General features: G+C 40.5%; 2 protein-coding genes across 10 annotated transcripts; both read left to right on the top strand.

Annotated features, from left to right (window-relative positions):
- Positions 1-629: 629 nt before the first annotated feature.
- Positions 630-12,528, top strand: LOC110946316 (granzyme-like protein 1). Of its 5 annotated transcripts, none has more exons than XM_051947028.1 (5): positions 630-742; positions 825-969; positions 1,431-1,563; positions 11,772-12,026; positions 12,107-12,528. In XM_051947028.1, exons 1-5 carry the CDS (start codon positions 694-696, stop codon positions 12,260-12,262), a joined length of 738 nt encoding a protein of 245 aa, XP_051802988.1. In that variant the 5' UTR covers positions 630-693; the 3' UTR covers positions 12,263-12,528. The 5 variants fall into 5 exon arrangements, with proteins under 5 accessions (XP_051802988.1, XP_051802984.1, XP_051802985.1 ...); XM_051947024.1 differs by lacking the exon at positions 1,431-1,563 and adding an exon at positions 11,410-11,545; XM_051947025.1 differs by lacking the exons at positions 825-969; positions 1,431-1,563 and adding exons at positions 11,173-11,317; positions 11,410-11,545.
- On the top strand, positions 6,521-22,511 carry LOC110949535 (serine protease 57-like). 5 transcript variants are annotated; one of them, XM_051947030.1, is made up of 5 exons: positions 6,521-6,991; positions 19,373-19,526; positions 21,411-21,546; positions 21,693-21,947; positions 22,065-22,511. In XM_051947030.1, the coding sequence occupies exons 1-5, from the start codon at positions 6,931-6,933 to the stop codon at positions 22,215-22,217; spliced, it is 759 nt and encodes a 252-aa protein (XP_051802990.1). In that variant the 5' UTR covers positions 6,521-6,930; the 3' UTR covers positions 22,218-22,511. The 5 variants fall into 5 exon arrangements, with proteins under 5 accessions (XP_051802990.1, XP_051802989.1, XP_051802992.1 ...); XM_051947029.1 differs by lacking the exons at positions 19,373-19,526; positions 21,411-21,546; positions 21,693-21,947; positions 22,065-22,511 and adding exons at positions 13,848-14,001; positions 14,376-14,511; positions 14,656-14,910; positions 15,028-15,988 and having other exon boundaries at positions 6,526-6,991; XM_051947032.1 differs by lacking the exon at positions 6,521-6,991 and adding an exon at positions 12,652-13,677.
- The last annotated feature ends 1,046 nt before the right edge of the window (positions 22,512-23,557 follow it).

Below are 23,557 nucleotides of genomic sequence, written 5' to 3' on the forward strand. Positions count from 1 at the left end.
ACGCCTCGACAAAGACACGGAGGAGGCGGGGCGCCTCCCTAAAGCTGCAGCGGAGGCGTGACCCCAGCAAACTGGCCGGACTACTTTCGTCTGGACCAAAACCAGACCGCATCTCTGCTCACCGGACGCTGTCAGGGGTAAGTCTGTGTGAATGCACAACACTGCTGACGGGGATGTCATACAGATTCATGTCAAAAATCCCGAACTATCCCTTTAAGTACACTTCTTGTAAAAATCACAAATAGTAAGAAAAGGCACATCCAAATAGCCCAGAGTCAAAACTGAAATCCAGTGATTGAAAAATACTGGAAGTGATTCTTGAATGAAGAAAGTTACGTTAACCAGCACAGTTGACTAGAACCCTAATTGATTTCCACTTAAATAGTCTTGATTAAATTAATCAGTGAATGATTACAAATAAGAAAAGGGAGAATAAATTAACGTGAAAGTGTTATACACTCCTCTCACACTGATAATGTCATGTGTGTGTCTGCTTCAGACTAATGCAAGTCAGATAATGAACAGATAACGATATGATCACACAAGCTGCAAACATGCACACCTACTATGCAAAGGATGTGGTTAAGTTACAAAAACAGAGATAATAATCATATTTGAGAACAAGCAAAGTGCTATATTAAGAAATCAGCTTGACCTCTAAGAATATTAGTCAGTCTCGGTCTTGCTGGCGCCATGAATGGTCTGCACAAACTTCTGCTTCTGACATGTCTCGGACAAATCGGTAAGAATTCAAACTTTGATGAATACTCTCCAGCCTTTCAATGGGGCATTAATTTGACATTTAGTTATACTTAAATTTGCAGCACATGGGAGCGACATCATACATGGGGAAAAAGCCTCGGAGAACTCACTGCTGTACATGGCCTCGGTGCAGACCCCCAGAGGTCATACATGTGGAGGATTTCTCATCACTGAAGACTTTGTGGTCACTGCCGCGCACTGTGGCAAGTGAGTTATTGATCTTCTTGCAAGTCCATCCATCCATTCTCTATACACCGTTTTATCCTCATTAGGGTCGCGGGGGGTGCTGGAGCCTATCTCAGCTGACTCGGGCGAAGGCAGGGGACACCCTGGACAGGTCACCAGTCTGTCGCAGGGCTACACATAGAGACAAACAAGCACACTCGCATTCACACCTACGGGCAATTTAGAGTCATCAGTTAACCTCAGCATATTTTTGGACTGTGGGAGGAAGCCGGAGAAAACCCACGCATGCACAGGGAGAACATAAAAACTCCATGCAGAAAGATCCCAGGACCAGGCCAGGATTTGAACTGGGGATCTTCTTCCTGCAAGGCAGAAGTGCTAACCACTACCCCACTGTGCAGCCCTTCCTGCAAGTCAATTCATGTCATTAGAATACTGTTTTAGAAAATGTACTGACCCCCTCTTGTTGATTTCTCTTTCAGAAACCCTATACATGTTGTTCTTGGCACCCATAATCTCAGGAGATCCCCTAATGAAAGGATAAGTATTGAGAAGAAATTCAAGCACCCATTATATCAGAGCGTTATACTGGGTTATGACATCATGCTTCTTAAAGTAAGTATGTTTTCATCCAAGACACAGTTTGACATAATTTTGTGGTTTACTTATTTCTATTACCTAACAATACATTCAGCAAAATAAAGTGTTATGTCCGGTAAGGCAAAATGTAACACGCAAACATATTATTCCAATATTCCAGCAATTGCTTGGTAATTCGTCTGATCTGTATAATGAAATCTGGCATTGCTAATTTCCGTCTTCTGCCTTTGTGTGTCCTCAGCTGTCGACAAAAGCTCAACTGAACAACAGAGTCAAAACAATTCAATTTGCAACTTCCGAAACAAATGAAAATGCAAACTGCTACGTGGCTGGTTGGGGTAAGACTAAAACTGGCGGCCATGTTGTCAACGAGCTCAGAGTGGTGAAAGTGTCCATCATTGACCAACAAGTCTGTCAGGATAGATGGGATAAAATTCGTCTCCCTGCCAATGTTATCTGTGCAGGTGGATATGGCACCAAGGCAGGATTTTGTCAGGTATGTTTTCCATACTTTCATAGAAAACTGTGGACATTAAATATTAAACTAACAAACCTCTTCCTCCTCACAGGGGGACTCTGGTGGTCCTCTGGTGTGCAACGGGATGGCGGTCGGTGTCGTGTCTTTCAACAAAGGTCGAAACTGTACCTACCCCAATGTGCCCAACGTCTACACGGATATCTCAAAACATGCCTCCTGGATCAATAGCATGATCAAAACATTCTAAATAAAAATCCTGCTCAGAGTTTTACCTTCGCATAATTGCAGTATGAAGGTTGTTTGTGTGTGATCACTCTGGCTCTCTGTTTATTTCATTTTATTTTATCTGCATTTTTCATCTATTGTGTGGCTTCAGAATTATACATCACAGTGTTCTTTTGTGTGTTTGCACTGCTAAATGTAGGACAAATTACCCCTCTGAAATAAAAAAACATTTCCTTGACCCTGTCAATGTAGATGATATTGCAAATAAAAGTGTATTTGGCATAAGTGTGTAATTTCCTTCTGACACATTCATCAGAAGATAGACAAAAGAAATTAAATTCATGAAAAAAAACACAGTAGAGTGTGATTTTGTTTCAGCTACAGGTTAATGAAATGGATTACGCAGTAAGGGGTTATTGTAATAATTTAAAAAATTAGTTATTTTAACACAGGGCTCAAATTTCAATATTTAGCAGCAGCACCAGCACATGCACCAACAGAGTCACTTTCTGTTAGACAGTTGTGCGCAATCATAAAAACCAAAACTGACAAAGATAGGCTTGAACTTAAAGAACACCTGAGGCCCCATGAAAGAATATGACAACTTGATGTTTTCCTGAAAATAAATGTCAACCTCATGAATGCCTTAGAGCAGCCCTATCAATTAGTGGCCCACGGGCCACATGCGGCCCGAAAGCAACCCTCGAGTAGCCCGAAAGCAAATGCCGAGTTACTGGGACTTGGGTCCGAGAAAAACAGGAAAACATCTTCAGTAATACTGATAAGTTATTTTAAACAATCAAACATTATTGCAAACATTAAATGCAACACTTAGCGTAACTTAGCAACTAACCAATGATGCATTGTGTTGTTGATGAGGCGCGTTTGAAAAGTTAACTTTAGCAGTTGTATACAGGTATAGGTAAGAGAGTACAACCACTGTATCTTCGAAGTACCATTATACAAGTACACAGATGAAAATAGCAGCACGTTTTTTTCTATCCTGAAATGAAAATTCAGCGAGGAAAACCATCGGTTTAATCTTGCGTGGACTGACAAATATTTATTTATTTTACAACCAAGTCCAAACGCCAAACCAATGTGTTTACTCTGCAACAAGTGCGTTGCAGTGCTGAAAGATTACAAGACACCACACTAAAAAACATACCACGTTTCGGACAAACTTTCTCGAAGGATCTCATGAGAGGGCGACTAAAATTCAGAGTTTGACTGTGTCTTACAACCGGAGTTGTACTACAATGAAGCAGACTTGCAAAGCTCAAGAAAGAGCCACAACCGCTTCATGGCAAAGAAAAAGAGGCCATTCACAGACTCAGAAATTGTGAAGGACTGCATGTTGGCTGTCGTGGATGAAGTTTTAACTGACGATAACGTTAAGATGAGTGTGACATCTGCTATCAAGCAGATACCTCTGACTGACACTTCAAAGACTCGCGGGGATGACATTCTCACCACAGATGTCTTCGAGACGCTGTTAAAAGATCTCAGAAAAGCTCACAATGTGTCTGTAGCAGTAGACGAGTCTAAAGATAGAACTGACACAGTCCATCTTTGCTCTTGTTCAAAACAAAAAGTGTCCTTTCTCCCACTAGAAAAATAAATAAGGGAAGTGTTACACATATCTACATAAGTTGAGATGTAATGCTTAAGGTTAAGTGCAACAAAGCAGTGCACTGTAAGCAGTCACTAAATAGACCCTCCAGACAAACGCGGGCAAAAATCCTTGATTATGCGGGCTAAAATCCTTGATTATGCGAATAAATATGCAAGGTTTTTTTGCCATTTTATGCGGAGAAATTGCGGAAAGTTGCAAAGTATGCGAATAGTTGTGAAATATGCAAAAATATGCGCAATTCACCTGCCGTCTGGCCACGGAGGGATGTGTCCTCTAATCAGACACTGGGACTGCTGCAGGGTTACTGGACTAACAGCCTGTGCTTTGGGAGGGGGAGAAGCTCACAGCAGCATCTGCTGCTCGTTGAAAACAGTAACCACAGAATGATCCGAGTTTTCCTGTCAGTCTCCAAAACGGCAGAAAAAGTCGCTAGATTTGTGGCTAGTCGCTTTTGACAAAAAAAGTCACTAGATTTAGCGAGAAAGTCGCTAAGTTGGCAACACTGGCGCCGCGCTCCGCATCAGCTCATGCTTCTAGTGTGTGTGTGTGTGTGTGTGTGTGTGTGTGTGTGAATGCGCGAACTGATGACGTCAGGCTGGGCGTCACATAAAAACTCACTCACAACTCCATTTATATTGGTTATAGTTTTCTCATTTTATGCGGAAATTGTGAAATCAAGCGGGACCCGCATATTTCCCTTTTTTCGTGGAAATGTGAGATTCTTGTGGGAATTATGCGCTGTTTTGCGGGAATTATTCGGCCTTTTGGGAAATAATTGACCCCTGCATAATCAGCGGCATTTTGGTCATTAATGCGGGAATTAATGCGATCGCATAATTGCGTTTTTCTGGAGGGTCTAACTAAATGTAGTTTTATCTATGTATGTGACTATTTTCTGTTCATTTATTATAAGTTTCATATTTAAGAAAGGTATTTTGTTTTCACAGTTATTTTACTTAGGTGCACATTATTATGCACTTTGATGTCAGCTTTATTTCATTTTAAAGAGATAGTAACTGTGTTACTGTGCCCACTGTTTATTTTTTTGATAATATGCACTGAAGATGTGACTGTCTCAGATGAAACCAAATATGGACAGGTATACAAACTCTGCTTTTTTTGTTATTTAAAAAAAGAAAAATACCTTAAGTTCTGAAAAGTTGCTGTTAGGCAAGTTAATTTTTTATGCACTTTCAGATGTGACCAAAACAAAAGATGGTGTTTCTAATCTGCACTTAGGTTTTTATGTTCATTTGCACCTGAACATGTGCTTGTATTTACCTATCAAAATGTGTTGAAGTTATATGTTTGAAATGCAAAGTTTAAAGAAGCAGTATTTCAGCACAGGTTTAGTTTAAATACTGCTCTTCTGTTGTGTTTATGTCCTTTTGGATGTGGCAATACGTTAATAAACATCCAGTGTGCTTGTTGTTTATTTTAAATGGTTCACTTTGCTCACTGTCTGCCAAAAATGTCCGGCCCATCTTATGTCCTTTGTCTGAAAATCCGGCCCAAGTGAATTTTGAATTGAATAGCCCGGCCCTATAGAGACAAAAGCCAGGTGATGATAGAAACCCATACAACTGTTACTGAGAACTCTAATGTGGACCAAAGCACTGAACTGACTGGTGGACAGACAAGACAATCCATCACATTAATGCAACTAACATGCATGCATGCAACTAACTCCACAAATGATGCATACATCATATTTTTTAATGTTCAGCTGAATTCAACACAAACTTAAGTTTTAGAAAGACGTTTTTTCTTGCAGTGTTCTGTAGTTGATGTACACTGTATTAATACACCTTTACATGAGAGTTTATTTTAAACTCTCAAAATTAAAATTCAATTTCACAAAGATGAGAAACTAAGAGTTGTTCTGCAGTTGCAGTATGTTGCATGACACAAACCCACATTCTTTCCAAACTATGCTTTTTTTTTTTAACAAAACTGTGAGGTAACCAAACGGAAAAGAAGAAGGGAAAATGAGTTTCACAATGTCTTGCAAGACTTAAATCAAAACAAGACTATTGACGAAGAACCCACAACTTTGTAAGCACAGATATACAGTGAACCCTCGTTTATCACAGGGGTTAGGTTCCAAAAGGAACCCGTGATAGGCGAAATCCGTGAAGTAGTCAGCTTTATTTTTTACAGTTATTATACAATACTGCACTTGGGGGAGCGCTGCAGCTGCAGCCAGGTGGACGCCACGCCGGTACTCTTGCCTCAGAGAGCGGGCCGGCTGAATCAATTGGAGCAGTCGGGGGTGGGGAAGGCTCGCGCCGGCGCTCTTATCCTGGGGAGCACGGCTGCGGTGGCCAGAGACGGCTGGGGACCACGTCCACTGTCCAGTGGGAAAAGAAAAAGGCTGCTCCGTCGGCTCCGTCTTTCAGGGTGTCTCACGAGACCAAGGAGAGAAATGATCCAGCGTTCCACAGCAGGCAGCGCTGGCCTGTATGGCAGAGGAGACGAGGCGCGGAGACTGTTCATGTTGGTCAGTCCCTTAGCCAATCAGGATGCAGAACACAATGCACTAAAAAAATCCGTGAAACAGCGGAGCCATGAAAGGTGAACGGCGTTATTCACCTTATTCAGCTCCGCCCATTTTCCAACGGGCGGGACTTCCTGTTTTGAGTAGCACTTCCGGTAACTCGATCATGGCGGTGTTTACAACTGAGAAAGTGATGCGGGAAGAAACGAAAACCTCTTTAAAAAAACAGAAATGGATCAAGTCTGCCTCATCCACGACTTATTACAGAGTGGGAGGATGACATGAAAAAGTGGCCACAAGTCATGTATGGCGATATTTTTAACTATTTCGTGTTGTCTCTTGGCGTTGATCGCTCGGCTATGAGGGATTATAAGAGCACTGAAGCCTATCAATATTTTTGCACAGTAGTAAAGTCGGCGCTGTTCTGTTACATCAAGAACGGGAATATACATTTCTTAAAGCTAATGTCAGCCCGAGTCAGGCTAGTACCTCCTCACACATGGCGTGGGTGTTGGTGACAGCTGATGGAGTGGTGGAGACCACGGGATGCTCCTGTATCGCTGGGTTGGGACGGTCCTGCAGTCACGCTGCTGCGATATTATGGAAGGTATGTTGATTTGAATAAAACTTAATTTGATTCATGTATATACGATGTGGCTGTGCAAACGGAGGTTGGTATTGTCATTTCTGAAACAGCTCCTGCAGTTTACTGTGTTATTAGCCCTGTCACAAGCTAATGCTAATGCCCTGGAGCAACAAAAAACTGATTCTGACCAAACCGCAGTCATAACAACGTTTCAAAATAGCAGGGAGTGTCTTTTTACCTCACTGATGGCATAGCTAGGTCTTTAGTGGAAACTGAACTTTGTTAGAATCGCTGTAGCTGCGCTGACAGTGACCGATGCGAGCTGTATGTTTACATAGCCATGAGCTGGTCCGCAGCATTCAGATCTAACCTTTCTGTACTCTAAACAATTCTGAGAGAGAGAAAGCTTCATCTTTCCCCCGTTTTTGTGGCACCCACGGACAGCGCAATTGATGCCAAACATGTTAAAATCGCTTAAAAGAACAGTTAAAAGTAGCTACAGTAGCGAGAGGACTCGATGTTGTTGTAGGGCAAAGACGGTCAATCGGAAGTCGCTCTCAAAAATGGTGCCGCCCTGCCTCACTTCCTGAATAAGGTGAATAGCAAGGGTTCACTGTACAATATGATCTGCAGTCAAATATTTTGTTTTCCTTCTATAGTTAATTATAAATGTATTACTTTCAGTTCACTGTGAAATATGGGGGCAACATATATACATGAAAAGCATAAGTCAGGGGATGGATAGAACAAAATGTCCACGTTATTTAATATCTCTTGGAGTACAAGAAATTAGATCATGAGATTAAAATTGACCAAAGCGCAACAGAAAATTATCTGTTGCATACTTATCATTTGTGCTTCTTCCAGTTGCACCACCAAGGCCCATATTCACGAAGGTTCCTACTACAAAGATTTTCTCTGAAAAGACACGACTTTTTCTGAGTATTTTCCCTTTATTGTTTAGACTTGATCAAAAACAAAAATAAAAGTTCTTCACGAATCATTTTAGCTTTTCAGAGAGCTAATGAGAATGTTGAGAGTAGGAAAGAACACTTGTATAAAGCATAAGAGATTCTTCAGCAGAGATATACTATCCAAATGCTGAATGACAGTGAATTAATGAAACGCTATGGATTTGATCGAGTAGCGTAAACGTTTGTGTTAGACGTATGTAACAACACCTCAGTAACATCAAAAATGAAAATGATCACAACACTAAGAGCTGGAAACTGGATAAATGAAACAGTGCAGCACTGATGACTTCAATTGTTGAATTATGAGTTGTTTTTCCTTGTTAATATCAACTTGATTTGGTATTAACTTGCCAGAACAGTAAATAAATGTAAGCAAATCAATTACCATCGTTACAAAAAGCTAAAGCTGCAAATTCCTTCTGTGTCAAAGTTCAGTAGAGTACAGTGGCTCTGAGAGGTTCTTTGTTTGCCATGTTCACCATGTGAGTTCAGCATGGTAGCTCATTATTTAGCACTAAATACAAAGTGTAGCAGAAGTTGGTGAACTGACCAAATGTCAAGTCAGTCCATCCATTTGCAACAGTTACTTTGCTCAAAACCAGAAATGTCAAGCACATGGTGGCCTTACAGAGAAGTCAGGGCATCAGTTATTTGGATTCACTGTGTGGAGAACCATACATATCCAAACTAAATACAATGGCAATCTGTTTAGCAGCACATGTACCAACTTAGTGACAGAGGTTGCAATGCTGCTAGAATGGCTAAAAATGAAGATGCAAAATGGAAAATGTGACAGGAACGATCTTAAGTAAAGACTAGAAAAGCATTCGGAGAGTGCAGACCTCCGCCAGGCCATCGCTCAATTGTACAGATGACCAATCGGAGTTTGTCTGTCTGTCTGTTTGTCTGTTTGTCTGTTAACAGCATAACCCAAAACGTAATGGACGGATTTAATTTAGTTTTAACAGTTTGTGCACAAAGCATAACATGCATGTACAGTGTAACAGCACAGTGTTTTGACGCACGCACATAACGGTAGCGTTGCGCGCGCGTGTGACGGTACCGTACGCGTCGCCGCCGCTTCGTTTCGTCGGTCCCGACTCGCTCGTGCAGGCCGAACCGGCCGCGCGGAATTCGGCCATCGCCCGGGATCTTTGTGCACAAAGCATAACATTCATATACAGTGTAACAGCACAGTGTTTTGACGGCGGCGGCGCCGCACACACGTAACGGTAGCGTTGCGCGCGCACGTGACGGTACCGTACGCGTCGCCGCCGCTTCGTTCCGTCGGTCCCGACTCGCTCGGGCAGGCCGAACCGGCCGCGCGGAATTCGGCCGTTGCCTGGGATCGATCCAGCGACCTCTGTCTGTACAATTGAGAGATGGTCTGGTGGCCATCCCTCGCAATTGATCCTGGATCCAGACGGTGATCCGGATCACCTCCAAAATCTAATCGATTGTTACTTTTGCTCTTCCGGACATCCTGTAAAAATTTGGTGAAAATCCGTCCATGACTTTTTGAGTTATGCTGTTAACAGATAAACACACACAAGACGGACAGACAGACAAACAAACTCCGGTGATTACATAACCTCCTGGCAGAGGTAATAATAACTGACAAAGGGAGCAGATTGGTTAAGATCTATGTGCAACTAAAACTTTGTGCTGCTGAAATACGCTATCAATATGTTAACAAGAAAATGCAAAGATAGCATGAGTTGCACATCACAAAGTCTACAAAGCAAAACAAAACAGATAAATGTCAGTGTCATCTACTGGGAACATTGGTGTATAAATGGATCTACTAGTAGCAGATTTAGCACACAGTCACAAGAATGCATGTGATTGCTGCTCCTCTGCTTAAAAATGGGACGACAACACTCTTATACTTTCAACTTACCTTTCCACCACATGGGAGTGAAATTTTAAAGGGTAAAAGGGCACCAAAAATTTCACTGTTGTGTGTCTTCAGTGCAGCACAATAGAGGTCATGTATGTGGGGCAATTCTCATGAATTAAGACTTTGAGGTTACCGCTGGGCACTCCGATGAGTGAGAAAATGTTTCCTCTTCAGTCAGTCCTAATTTGAAATTGAATCAGGGAACATTTCTGCTCGTTTAACCCATGACTTACTGTCTGTAAAACTGTAAATATAGCTGCTTTGACTAAATAAACATTCCAGTAGTCTGATTATCATTAAATTCTGCTGTTAGTGAGTTGACACATGCTCTGTTCTAGTCAGCTGAAACATTCAAAGTCAGTACTGAAACTCTTTGTGGCTGTCAAATAATCATGAAATGGATTTAACCAGTGCATGAGTTGCATAACCGAAACAAAGGTTCCACTGACACAAAAAAGAGGCGTGAAGCTGGTTTCTGTGGTTCTTTCAGTTTGTCACAGAATTCAAAGAAATGGTAGAGTAGGCTTTTACACTGAGACCAATACTGTCTGGTATGTTGATATTCCATTTTTACTTATTTGTCAAAAATATATTAAATAAACCAAAACTACAGACTCATCAAATTAACTTGATTTAAGTTCACTTCTTGTAAAAATCACAAATAGTAAGAAAAGGCACATCCAAATAGCCCAGAGTCAAAACAGAAATCCAGTGATTGAAAAATACTGGAAGTGATTCTTGAATGAAGAAAAGAGAAGTTAACCAGCACAGTTGACGAGAACCCTAAATGATTTCCACTCTAATAGTCTTGATATGAACTAAAAAAGTCACTTTATTAGCAAATGAAGAACAAAAGGGTGTCTAAAAGGATTCTGAGGCTGAAATACAAAAAGTACATTTAAAAATCAGTGAAGTTTACAAATGAGAAAAGGAAGAATGAATTCATGTGAAAGTCTGATACACTCATCTCACACTGATAATGTCATGTGTGTGTCTGCTTCAGACTAATGCAAGTCAGATAATGAACAGATAACGATATGATCACACAAGCTGCAAACATGCAAACCTACCATGCAAAGGATGTGGTTAAGTTACAAAAACATAGATAATAATCATATTTGCCAACAAGCAAAATGCTATATAAAGAGATCAGCTCGACCACTAAGAATACAAGTCAGTTGGGGTCTTGCGGGCGCCATGAATGGTCTGCACAAACTTCTGCTTCTGACATGTCTCGGACAAATCGGTAAGAATTCAAACTTTGATTAATACTCTCCAGCCTTTCAATGGGGCATTAATTTGACATTTAGTTATACTTAAATTTGCAGCACATGGGAGCGACATCATACATGGGGAAAAAGCCTCGGAGAACTCACTGCTGTACATGGCCTCGGTGCAGACCCCCAGAGGTCATACATGTGGAGGATTTCTCATCACTGAAGACTTTGTGGTCACTGCTGCGCACTGTGACAAGTGAGTTATCGATCTTCTTGCAAGTCAATTAATGTCATTAGAATACTGTTTTAGAAAATGTACTGACCCCCTCTTGTTGATTTCTCTTTCAGTAACCCTACACATGTTGTTCTTGGCACCCACGATCTCAGGAGATCCCCTAATGAAAGGATAAGTATTGAGAAGAAATTCAAGCACCCATTATATCAGAACGATGTCGTACTGGGTAATGACATCATGCTTCTCAAAGTAAGTATGTTTTCATCAAAGACACAGTTTGACATAATTTTGTGGTTTACTTATTTCTATTACCTAACAATACATTCAGCAAAATAAAGTGTTATTTCCAGTAAGGCAAAATGTGACACGCAAACATATTATTCCAATATTCCAGCAATTGCTTGGTAATTCGTCTGATCTGTATAATGAAATCTGGCATTGCTAATTTTCGTCTTCTGATTTTGTGTGTCCTCAGCTGTCGACAAAAGCTCAACTGAACAACAGAGTCAAAACAATTCAATTCGCAACTTCCGAAACAAATGAAAATGCAAACTGCTACGTGGCTGGTTGGGGTAAGACTAAAACTGGCGGCCATGTTGTCAACGAGCTCAGAGTGGTGAAAGTGTCCATCATTGACCAACAAGTCTGTCAGGATAGATGGGATAAAATTCGTCTCCCTGCCAATGTTATCTGTGCAGGTGGATATGGCACCAAGGCAGGATTTTGTCAGGTATGTTTTCCGTACATTCATAGAAAACTGTGACCATCTTAAATTAAATACTAAACTAACAAACCTCTTCCTCCTCACAGGGGGACTCTGGTGGTCCTCTGGTGTGCAACGGGATGGCGGTCGGTGTCGTGTCTTTCAACAAAGGTCGAAACTGTACTTACCCCAATGTGCCCAACGTCTACACGGATATCTCAAAACATGCCTCCTGGATCAATAGCATGATCAAAACATTCTAAATAAAAATCCTGCTCAGAGTTTTACCTTCGCATAATTGCAGTATGAAGGTTGTTTCTGTGTGATTGCTCTGGCTCTCTGCTTATTTCATTTTATTTTATCTGCATTTTTCATCTATTGTGTGGCTTCAGAATTATACATCACAGTGTTCTTTTGTGTGTTTGCACTGCTAAATGTAGGACAAATTACCCCTCTGGAATAAAAAAAAATAATTTCCTCGACCCTGTCAATGCAAATGAAATTACAAATAAAAGTGTATTTGGCATAAGTGTGTAATTTCCTTCTGTGACACATTCATCAGAAGATAGACAAAAGAAATTAAATTCATGAAAATAAAAACAGTGGTGTGTGATTTTGTTTCAGGTATATGTTAATGCAATGGATTACTCAGTAAGGGGTTATTGTAATAATTTTAATAATTAGTTATTTTAACACAAGGCTCAAATATCTAATATTTAGCAGCAGCACCAGCACATGCACCAACAGAGTCACTTTCTGGCAAACAGTTGTGTGCAATCATAAAAACCAAAACTGACAAAGATAGGCTTGAACTTAAAGAACACCTGAGGCCCCATGAAAGAATATGACAACTTGATGTTTTCCTGAAAATAAATGTCAACGTCATGAATGTCCTAGATCCAAAAGTTACATAGAAATAGTTTAAAGACAACATGGTTAATGTTCTGGAGTGGCCAAGTCAGACCACAACACATTTGAGGATTTAAAAAACTTGTGTTCTCTCACAGACCCCAGGAAGCCTGACAAAGGTTCAGCAGTGTTGCAAATAAAAATAATGTAAAACTGTAAAAGCGTCCAGAAGTGTAAGGATGATTTAGACTTATTCACATAGGCTCAATGCTGAAATTGCAGCCAAAGGAGCATCTACTAAATACTAAATGAAGGAGGTAAAAATTTCTGAAATCACTGATTTTACATTTTTAACGGACTGGCATTACTTTGTAGAAATCTGTTTCACTCTGACATAAAAGACTCTGGCGTTGCAAATTCTTGTCAAGAAGGCCAAACTACACTGACCATGATCCAATCTAAAAAAGCAATTAAAGGGGACATCTTTCAAAGGGGCCAAATACTTTTCCGAGGTACTGCATATGAGCATACATTAACATTGTGCACTTCTTTCTGAAAAATCTTCGAGCTTTAACACCAGCAATCTCTTGCATCAATTATGATGCAAGAGACTGATGGCTTTCAAAAGCTAAAACCATGTCTTTTGTAATCTTACCAATAACTTCACAAAAATGCCAACAGCATGTTGGCAAATACACTGAAGCAATAAAGACCACAAAAAAAGCAAGATCTCTTCTCTAAAAACTATAAAACCAAAAGGTGAAAGTCTTGATTTCACTAGAGACCATGGCAGTGAGCTTCGTACTTCTGCTGCTCTTTGTCTTCAATGGTAAGCTACACTATCTTTATGATCAAGAATCTAAAAGCAGCCAAACAACCAGCCTTGTTTGCTTAATTCATAATTTGTTTTACATGGCGAAGATACAGATGCCACATCAACTATAAATCTACACTAGCTTGGATGAACAGAAGTACATTATTCTGTATTTTGTGTGTCAGGAGCTGATGGCTCTCATATTGTTGGAGGCAGAGATGCTCCATCCCACTCACGTCCATACATGGCCTCTTTGCAAGTCGGAGGCCAACACATCTGTGGAGGAGCACTCGTGAGGGAGGACTTTGTGGTGACTGCCGCACATTGTAGAGTACGCGGGTAAGCTGTTGTATTTGGTTAATAAAAATGACATAACTATATCAGCTAGGACCTCTACATCAGTTTAAGCATGTGCATTTTTCCATGACATTATACTAATAATATCTTCAAGAATCTGCAATTTTGAGAAAGGACATGAGAGATAACTTTGACCAAAAAAAGGCAATAAAATGTGGATCACTGTATATGGTGCAAGTCTCTGCAAGTTAATGGTTCTACTAAACTGAAATGAATGGAAACAACTCATCTGCAGGTGGAAAATCAATCTGCAGACTTTTGCTTTAAAAGGTTAAGCATGTTTTCACTCTCACACATAGAAACAGAGATTATTAGCTGCCTTAACATCACACCAAATGTAATGTTGTGACTTTTAGAAGATACACCGTGGTGCTTGGAGCTGATTCCCTGACAGCTAACGAGCCCTCAAAGCAGGAGTTCAGAGCTGCCAGACTCATTCCACATCCACAGTATGACCCAAGACGACTTCGCAATGACATCATGCTCATACAGGTGAGGGCTGCTGTCTACTACAATGTGGAATATGTAATGTAGATAAATCCCTAATTATTATGTTGCACCACACCATTAAATACGATGCAAAAATACACATAAAAAACACAATTAACATTTTTACACCATTAATCTCCTCCTCAGCTTAACAACAGGGCCCGACTGACCGAAGAAGTGCAGCTGATTCCTCTGAAAGCTGACAGGGTTACAGCAAGGAGTCGGTGCCTGACAGCTGGCTGGGGGACTATAGATGATAACAACACCTTACCGCGCAGGCTTCAAGAAGTCAACGTCACCATCCTCTCGACACAAGCGTGTCGCAGGAGATGGGGGCAAGCTTCCATCACCAGGGCGATGATTTGTGGCAGGGGTGGCCGTGCCTTTCAAGGCTTCTGCTCTGTAAGGAAATACCGTGATTGAACACTGATCACACAATAGTGAGCATGAACAAAGATTACAGTGTATTATAAACATAGTCCACTTACTGGCACATGTTTTCTATCATTTCTCCTTTAGGGGGATTCGGGTGGTCCACTTGTGTGCGATGGAGCTACAGCCGGCGTGGTCTCCTTCTCTGGACAGCGATGTGGAGACCCTCGGACCCCTGATGTCTACACTCGCATATCGTCCTTCAGGGAATGGATAACAACTGTGATAAATAACAGCTAGGCCAACCAGATTGTTTGATAATATGTCAGCATGCTTGACTGGATTGCAGTGCTGTGTTTGTTGAAATAATGTGATGTCTTTTTGTTGCCTTGCATTCATCAGTGTTTGTTATACAGAATGCTTTCCAAATAGCAGAACTTCATTATAAAGGTAAAATATAAAGAGCTGAAGATAACAGACTATGCTAGAATATCTCTTACATTCCAAGGCTTTCTTTTTTCTTTTTGTTTTGCTGCATTTAAAATATGTATCAACAGTTGTATCACCTAAAACAAACAATAAAAAAAAAATCCATTCTGTTGTTGTTACAAATTGTGATTTTATAGGGGAACTAAATGTGTCTCTGCTGTTCCATTTTATAAGCAATAAAGGTGGCTACACAGCTGAACAGGTGAGGCATTCATGTGACAAGTTACACCTGAATGTTTGGACTAGGAATGTTAGTGATTAATTAGTTCTTTGGGAATACTTGATAACTGAATAAAAAAACAAAACAGAAGAAGAAGGACATGCATGTCAGAAAGCTTATTGTAGGTTAAATTCAGTACCTGGTTGCACCACCAGGTGAAGTCTTTTCCTGTTTTAGACAGTAGTGATCAGAGGAGGCAGTCAGTTTCATGTTGGTGAGCAGAGAACATTGTGGGACTTCAGGTCGCAAAAGGGCACCATGACAAAGCTTTTTAGGCTATCAGGACAGTGCATCTGTACTACAATGGCAAATGTAACTAAGTTGTAATGTGACTGTTGTTGAGAAAACTTATATGGTGGTGTATGGAATCATAGCCATTAAACGTGTGTTATTGATAAATTGATTGACATTGCTGCTAATTATTGGTCATAAAAGTTATTGAGAATTTGCATCCCCAGTATGGACAAAAACTTTCTGAGGCGTTAGTACCACCCTCGTTTGAAAACGTGTACACTGATTTTCATTTTGAATGGTATATCATTTAAAATTGTCTTCTGCTGGACTCACTGAATCATTTGCTGGAAAGCCATATTTGGAGTTCAATATCTCTGGAGACGTAATTCTCACAGCCATGAAATTTGGCAAGGACATTGACAAAATTGTGTCCAGCAGACTCAAATGGTCAAATAACCGCAGCAGAGGCCATTCATTTTAAAAAATATGCAGTGGAACATTTGGTAAAGAAAAATTTCACTCGTATGCAGCTAAAATTCAACCCGAAGACAAAATGAAAGCAATTTGTAATTTTGCACATATGAAGAAATTATTTAGATCCCTATGCACACTGGTTTTTGTGGTCCTACAAAGGAATCCAGATCATTTTTTGGCAAGTCAAAATAGCAACTTGACATACTTTCCTCACATTAAATAATACTGATGATAGAAGGCTCAAAGTTGGGGAAATGTTAACCAAGGACTACATTTTTAGTGGCATCAATTCTATATATTTACAGATACTTTCAGGGGTCCTAATATCTTTTCTTCTCAATGGCCAATGATTTAAATTTGGCCTCTGTTGATGCCATTTTGTCTTTGTCTCCACTAAATTTCATGGCTGTGAAATATAGACATTATTGGAAATGTTCATAATCTTTCGCCCCTTCCTCCTCAAGGACGCCTGGCCTATCCCGATGGAGGCAGTGCAGGTGGGACTTGACATTTACCAGAGGTGAAGGAGGTGACTGGGTACCACGATTCTGGGGGACAGATTTTGTTGAATCTGTTTCCTCAGTAAAAGAAGTGAAGAATTCCATTCCCACAAATATTAGAAATTCAGGAACCTTTGCCGTGTTTAAAACCAGCCTCAACTCAGCACAAAACTGTCACAACCAATGATTGTCTTTCATTTAATTTATTGTTTCACACTGATGTACCTTTAAGCTGTATATTGTTTCATGTAGGGTCTTTATTGCTGTGTGGTTGTTCGATTGTTCTGCACCTGACCTGGGACAATAGATGCAAATTATCTGCTGTTAACTCTACTAAACCTTAAAACTGTTGTTACCGCGAGCCTATTTTTTGAAGTTGAAAATACAAAAAACATCCAAGTCTGTAAACATAGGAATATATGATATTCAGTCAAAATATTTTACAGAACTTAGTTTTGGGTCCCACATTATTGACTCAATATTAAAACATTTCTACTGCTGGCTGTTCCTTTAATTTTAACTATAGAGAACTTCTGCATCACACAATAGCCTCACCTCACTTAACCTGTTGTGTGTGTTGTTCAGGGTTTATTTTGAACTTTTAAAATTAAATTTCAATGTCACAAAGGTGAGAAACTACGAGTTGTTCTCCAGTTGCAGTATGTTGCATGATACAAAACCACATTCTTTCCAAACAATGCTTTTTAAAACGGAACGGTGAAGTAACCAAATGGAAAAGAAGAAGGTAAAATGAGTCTCATAATGTCTTGCAAGATCAAAGATCAAAGTAAAACTATCGTGGAAGAGGTCACAAATTTGAAAGCACAAAACAGACAATATTACCTGCCATCAAACATTTTGTTTTAATTCTATAGGTAATTGTAAGTATATTACTTTCAGTTCATAGCAAGACAAAATATGGGGGCAACACATATTATTAATGAAAACCCATAAATCAGGGGATGGATAGAACCAAATATCCAAGTCACTGAATATCTATTGGAGCGCAGTGAAATTAATCATTACATGAATGGAAAGAATGCAGCACATACAAAAGTCTGTCTACAACAGGTTGTGCTCAAAAACTTAGTGACTGTGGGAAACAGACTAGTGCAGGAGGCCATCAAGACACTGATGACTCCTCTGATGGAGTTGCAAGCCCAACAGCTGACATTGGAGAAACTGTGCAAACAGCAAATGCTGCCGGTTCTTCATGAGCCAAAGCTTTATGGTACAGTGGCAAAGAGAAAGCTATTGCTGAAAAAAATGAAATCTTAACTAGAGTTCACCTGAAGGCATGTGAGAGACTCTGAGGTCAGCTAGAAAAGATTCTTTAATCTGTTTAGACAGAAATTGAGGTCTTTGGCTATCAGACTTGGCAGACACAAAACACTGCACGTCATTACAAACACGCCATCCATACTGTCAAGCATGGTGGTGGCAACATCATGATGTGAGGATACTTCTCAGAAGTAGCCCTTGGAAGGACTGCAAAGGCAGAGGATAAAATGAATGCAGCAAAGTAGAGGGACATCCTGGAAGACAACCTGATGCAGTCTAGAAGACAACTGTGATTTTGGAGAAGATTTGTTTTCCAACAAGACAATGACCTGAAGTATGTAACTTTGGCTACCTGAAGTAGCCAAAGCTACATAGAAATAGTTTAAAGACAACATGGTGAATGCTCTGGAGTGGCCAACCCAGACCACAACACATTCGAGAATTTTATACATTTGCCTCATAGTCCCAGTGAAGCCTGACAAAGCTTCATCAGTTTTGAAAATAAAAATAGCGTGAAATGGCAGTGTCCAATGTGTACGGATGATTTAAACCTATTCACATAGGCTCATTGCTGAAATTGCAGCCGAAAGAGCATTTAATAAATAGCAACTTGAAGGAAATAAATACTTATGAAATCACTGATTTTACATTTTTAATGAACTGACATTACTTTGTAGAAATGTGTTTCACTTTGATATGAAAAAGTCTGTCTTTGCAAATTCTTGTCAGGAAGGCCAAACTACACTGACCATGATCCAATCTAAAAAAGCAATTAAAAGGGCTAAAAACTTTTCCTAGGTCCTGCATATGAGCATACATTAACATTGTGCACTTCTTTCTGAAAAATCTTTAAAGCTGTTGGAGCTTCAACACCAGCAGTCTCTTGCATCAATTATGATGCAAGAGACTGATGGCTTTCAAAAGCTAAAACCATGTCTTTTGTAATCTTACCAATAACTTCACAAAAATGCCAACAGCATGTTGGCAAATACACTGAAGCAATAAAGACCACAAAAAAGCAAGATCTCTTCTCTAAAAACTATAAAACCAAAAGGTGAAAGTCTTGATTTCACTAGAGACCATGGCAGTGAGCTTCGTACTTCTGCTGCTCTTTGTCTTCAATGGTAAGCTACACTATCTTTATGATCAAGAATCTAAAAGCAGCCAAACAACCAGCCTTGTTTGCTTAATTCATCATTTGTTTTACATGGTGAAGATACAGATGCCACATCAACTATAAATCTACACTAGCTTGGATGAACAGAAGTACATTATTCTGTATTTTGTGTGTCAGGAGCTGATGGCTCTCATATTGTTGGAGGCAGAGATGCTCCATCCCACTCACGTCCATACATGGCCTCTTTGCAAGTCGGAGGCCAACACATCTGTGGAGGAGCACTCGTGAGGGAGGACTTTGTGGTGACTGCCGCACATTGTAGAGTACCCGGGTAAGCTGTTGTATTTGGTTAGTAGAAATGACATACAGTGGGTAGGGAAAGTATTTAGACCCCTTGAAATTTTTCACTCTCTGTGTCATTGCACGTTTTCATACTCTGTGCGCAGTATTGAGTAGAAGCACCCTTTTCAGCTAGTACAGCCATGAGTCTTCTTGGGAATGATGCAACAAGTTTTTCACACCTGGATTTGGGGGTCCTCTGCCATTCTTCCTTGCAGATCCTCCCCAGTTCTGTCAGGTTGGATGGTGAACGTTGGTGGACAGACATTTTGAGGTCTCTCCAGAGATGCTTAATTGGGTTTAGGTCAGGGCTCTGGCTGTGCCAGTCAAGAACGGTCACAGAGTTGTTCTGAAGCCACTCCTTTGTTATTTTAGCTGTGTGCTTAGGGTCATTGTCCTGTTGAAAGGGAACCTTCGGCCCAGTCTGAGGTCCTGAGCACTCTGGAAGAGGTTTTCCTCCAGGATATCTCTGTACTTGGCCGCATTCATCCTTCCTTCAATTGCAACCAGTCGTCCTGTCCCTGCAGCTGAAAAACACCCCCACAACATGATGCTCCCACCATCATGTTTCACTGTAGGGATTGTATTGGGCAGGTGATGAGCAGTGCCTGGTTTTCTCCACACATACCGCTTAGAATTAACACCAAAAAGTTCGATCTTGGTCTCATCAGACCAGAGAATCTTATTTCTCATAGTCTGGGAGTCCTTCATGTGTTTTTTGGCAAACTCTATGCGGGCTTTCATGTGTCTTGCACTGAGGAGAGGCTTCCGTCGGGCCACTCTGCCATAAAGCCCCGACTGGTGGAGGGCTGCAGTGATAGTTGACTTTGTGGAACTTTCTCCTATCTCCCGAATGCATCTCTGGAGCTCAGCCACAGTGATCTTTGGGTTCTTCTTTACCTCTCTCACCAAGGCTCTTCTAGTACCATTGCTCTGTTTGGCTGGACGGCCAGGTCTAGGAAGAGTTGTGGTCGTCCCAAACTTCTTCCATTTGAGGATTATGGAGGCCACTGTGCTCTTAGGAACCTTGAGTGCTGCAGAAATTCTTTTGTAACTTTGGCCAGATCTGTGCCTTGCCACAATTCTGTCTCTGAGCTCCTTGGGCAGTTCCTTTGACCTCATGATTCTCATTTGCTCTGACATGCACTATGAGCTGTAAGGTCTTATATAAACAGGTGTGTGCCTTTCCTAATCAAGTCCAGTCAGTTTAATTAAACACAGCTGGACTCCAATAAAGAAGCAGAACCATCTCGAGGAGGATCAGAAGAAATGGACAGCATGTGAGTTAAATATGAATGTCGCTGCAAAGGGTCTGAATACTTATGACCATGTGATATTTCAGTTTTTATTTTTTAATAAATTTGCAAACATTTTTACATTTCTTTTTTTTCTGTCAAGACAGGGTGCTGCGTGTACATTAATGAGAAATAAAATGAACTTTGTTGATTTTGGCAAATGGCTTCAATGACACAGAGAGTGAAAAATTTCAAGGGGTCTGAATACTTTCCGTACCCACTGTAACTATATCAGCTAGGACCTCTACATCAGTTTAAGCATGTGCATTTTTCCATGACATTATACCAATAATACCTTCAAGAATCTGCAATTTTGAGAGAGGACGTGAGAGATAACTTTGACCAATAAAAGGCAATAAAATGTGGATCACTGTATATGGTGCAAGGCTCTGCAAGTTAATGGTTCTACTAAACTGAAATGAATGGAAACAACTCATCTGCAGATGGAAAATCAATCTGCAAACTTTTGCTTTAAAAGGTTAAGCATGTTTTCCTCTCTCACACAGAGAAGCAGAGAGTTATGAGGAAACAGAGATTATTAGCTGCCTTAACATCACACCAAATGTAATGCTGTGACTTAGAACATACACCGTGGTGGTTGGAGCTGATTCCCTGACAGCTAATGAGCCCTCAAAGCAGGAGTTCGGAGCTGCCAGACTCATTCCACATCCACAGTATGACCCAGTACGAGTTCGCAATGACATCATGCTCATACAGGTGAGGGCTGCTGTCTACTACAATGTGGAATATGTAATGTAGATAAATCCCTAATTATTATGTTGCACCACACCATTAAATATGATGCATTAAATACACATAAAAAAACACAATTAACATTTTGACATCATTAATCTCCTCCTCAGCTTAACAACAGGGCCCGACTGACTGAAGAAGTGCAGCTGATTTCTCTGAAAGCTGACAGGGTTACAGCAAGGAGTCGGTGTTTGACAGCTGGCTGGGGGACTATAGATGATAACGACACCTTACCGCGCAGGCTTCAAGAAGTCAACGTCACCATCCTCTCGACACAGGCGTGTCGCAGGAGATGGGGGCAAGCTTCCATCACCAGGGCGATGATTTGTGGCAGGGGTGCCCGTGACTTTCAAGGCTTCTGCTTTGTAAGGAAATACCGTGATTGAACACTGATCACACAATAGTGAGCATGAACAAAGATCACAGTGTATTTTAAACATAGTCCACTTACTGGCACGTGTTTTCTATCATTTCTCCTTTAGGGGGATTCGGGTGGTCCACTTGTGTGCGATGGAGCTACAGCCGGCGTGGTCTCCTTCTCTGGACGGCGATGTGGAGACCCTCGGACCCCTGATGTCTACACTCGCATATCGTCCTTCAGGGAATGGATAACAACTGTGATAAATAACAGCTAGGCCAATCAGATTGTTTGATAATATGTCAACATGCTTGACTGGATTGCAGTGCTGTGTTTGTTGAAATAATGTGATGTTTTTTTGTCGCCTTGCACTCATCAGTGTTTGTTATACAGAATGCTTTCCAAATAGCAGAACTTCATTATAAAGGTAAAATATAAAGAGCTGAAGATAACAGACTATGTTAGAATATCTCTTACATTCCAAGGCTTTTTTTTGTTTGTTGTTGCTGCATTTAAAACGTGTCAACAGTTGTATCGCCTAAAACAAACAATTAAAAAAAATCCATTCTGTTGTTTTTGCAACTTGTGATTTTATGGGGGAACTAAATGTGTCTCTGTTGTTCCATTTTATAAGCAATAAAGGTGGCTACACAGCTGAACAGGTGAGGCATTCATGTGACAAGTTACACCTGAATGTTTGGACTAGGAATGTTAGTGATTAATTAGTTCTTTGGGAATATTGTAACTGAATAAAAAACAAAACAGACGATGAAGGGCATGCATGTCAGAAAACTTGTGGGACTTCAGTTTAGCAAAGGGGCACCATGGCAAAACCTTTTAGGCTATCAGGACAGTGTATCTGTACTACAATGGCAAATAAAACTAAACTGTAGTGTGGGTGTTGTTGAGAAAAGTTATATGGTGGTATATGGAATCATATCCATTAAATTTGTGTTATTGATAAGTTGATTGATAATGCTGCTAATTATTGGACTTCTTAGTATGGACATTAACTTTCTGGGGCGTCAGTACCACCACTAAATTTCAGGGCTGTGAAAGATAGACATTATTGGAAATGTTCATAATCTTTCACCCCTTCCTCTTAAAAGATGCCTGGCCTATCCCAACGGTGGGAGTGCAGGTGGGACTTGACATGTTCCAGAGGTGAAGGAGGTGATTCAGTACCACAATGCTGAGGGGCAGATTTTGTTGAATCTGTTTCCTCAGTAAAAGAACTGAAGAATTCCATTTCCACAAATAGTAGAAATTCAAGGAGCTTTGCCTTGTTTAAAACCATCCTCAAGTCAGCACAAAACTGTCACAACCAATAATTTCCTTTCATTTAATTTACTGTTTCACACTGATGTATGAAGTTCTATATTGTTTAATGTAGGGTCTTAATTGCTGTATGGTTGTTCTAATGTTCTATATTTGCACTGGGACATTACACAAATTAGCTGCTGGCTAAACCCCTCAAACTGCTTTTCAAGAAAGCCTGTTTTTTGAGGGTAAAGGTCTGCAAACATAAGAAATGTTCAAAATTCAGTTAAAATATTTCATAGAACTTGGTTTTGGGTTCCACATCACTGACCCAACACTAAAAATATCTCCTGCTGG

This window comes from Acanthochromis polyacanthus, chromosome 4 (assembly GCF_021347895.1).
Source record: "Acanthochromis polyacanthus isolate Apoly-LR-REF ecotype Palm Island chromosome 4, KAUST_Apoly_ChrSc, whole genome shotgun sequence".
In the NCBI taxonomy this organism is placed as follows: Eukaryota; Metazoa; Chordata; class Actinopteri; family Pomacentridae; genus Acanthochromis; species Acanthochromis polyacanthus.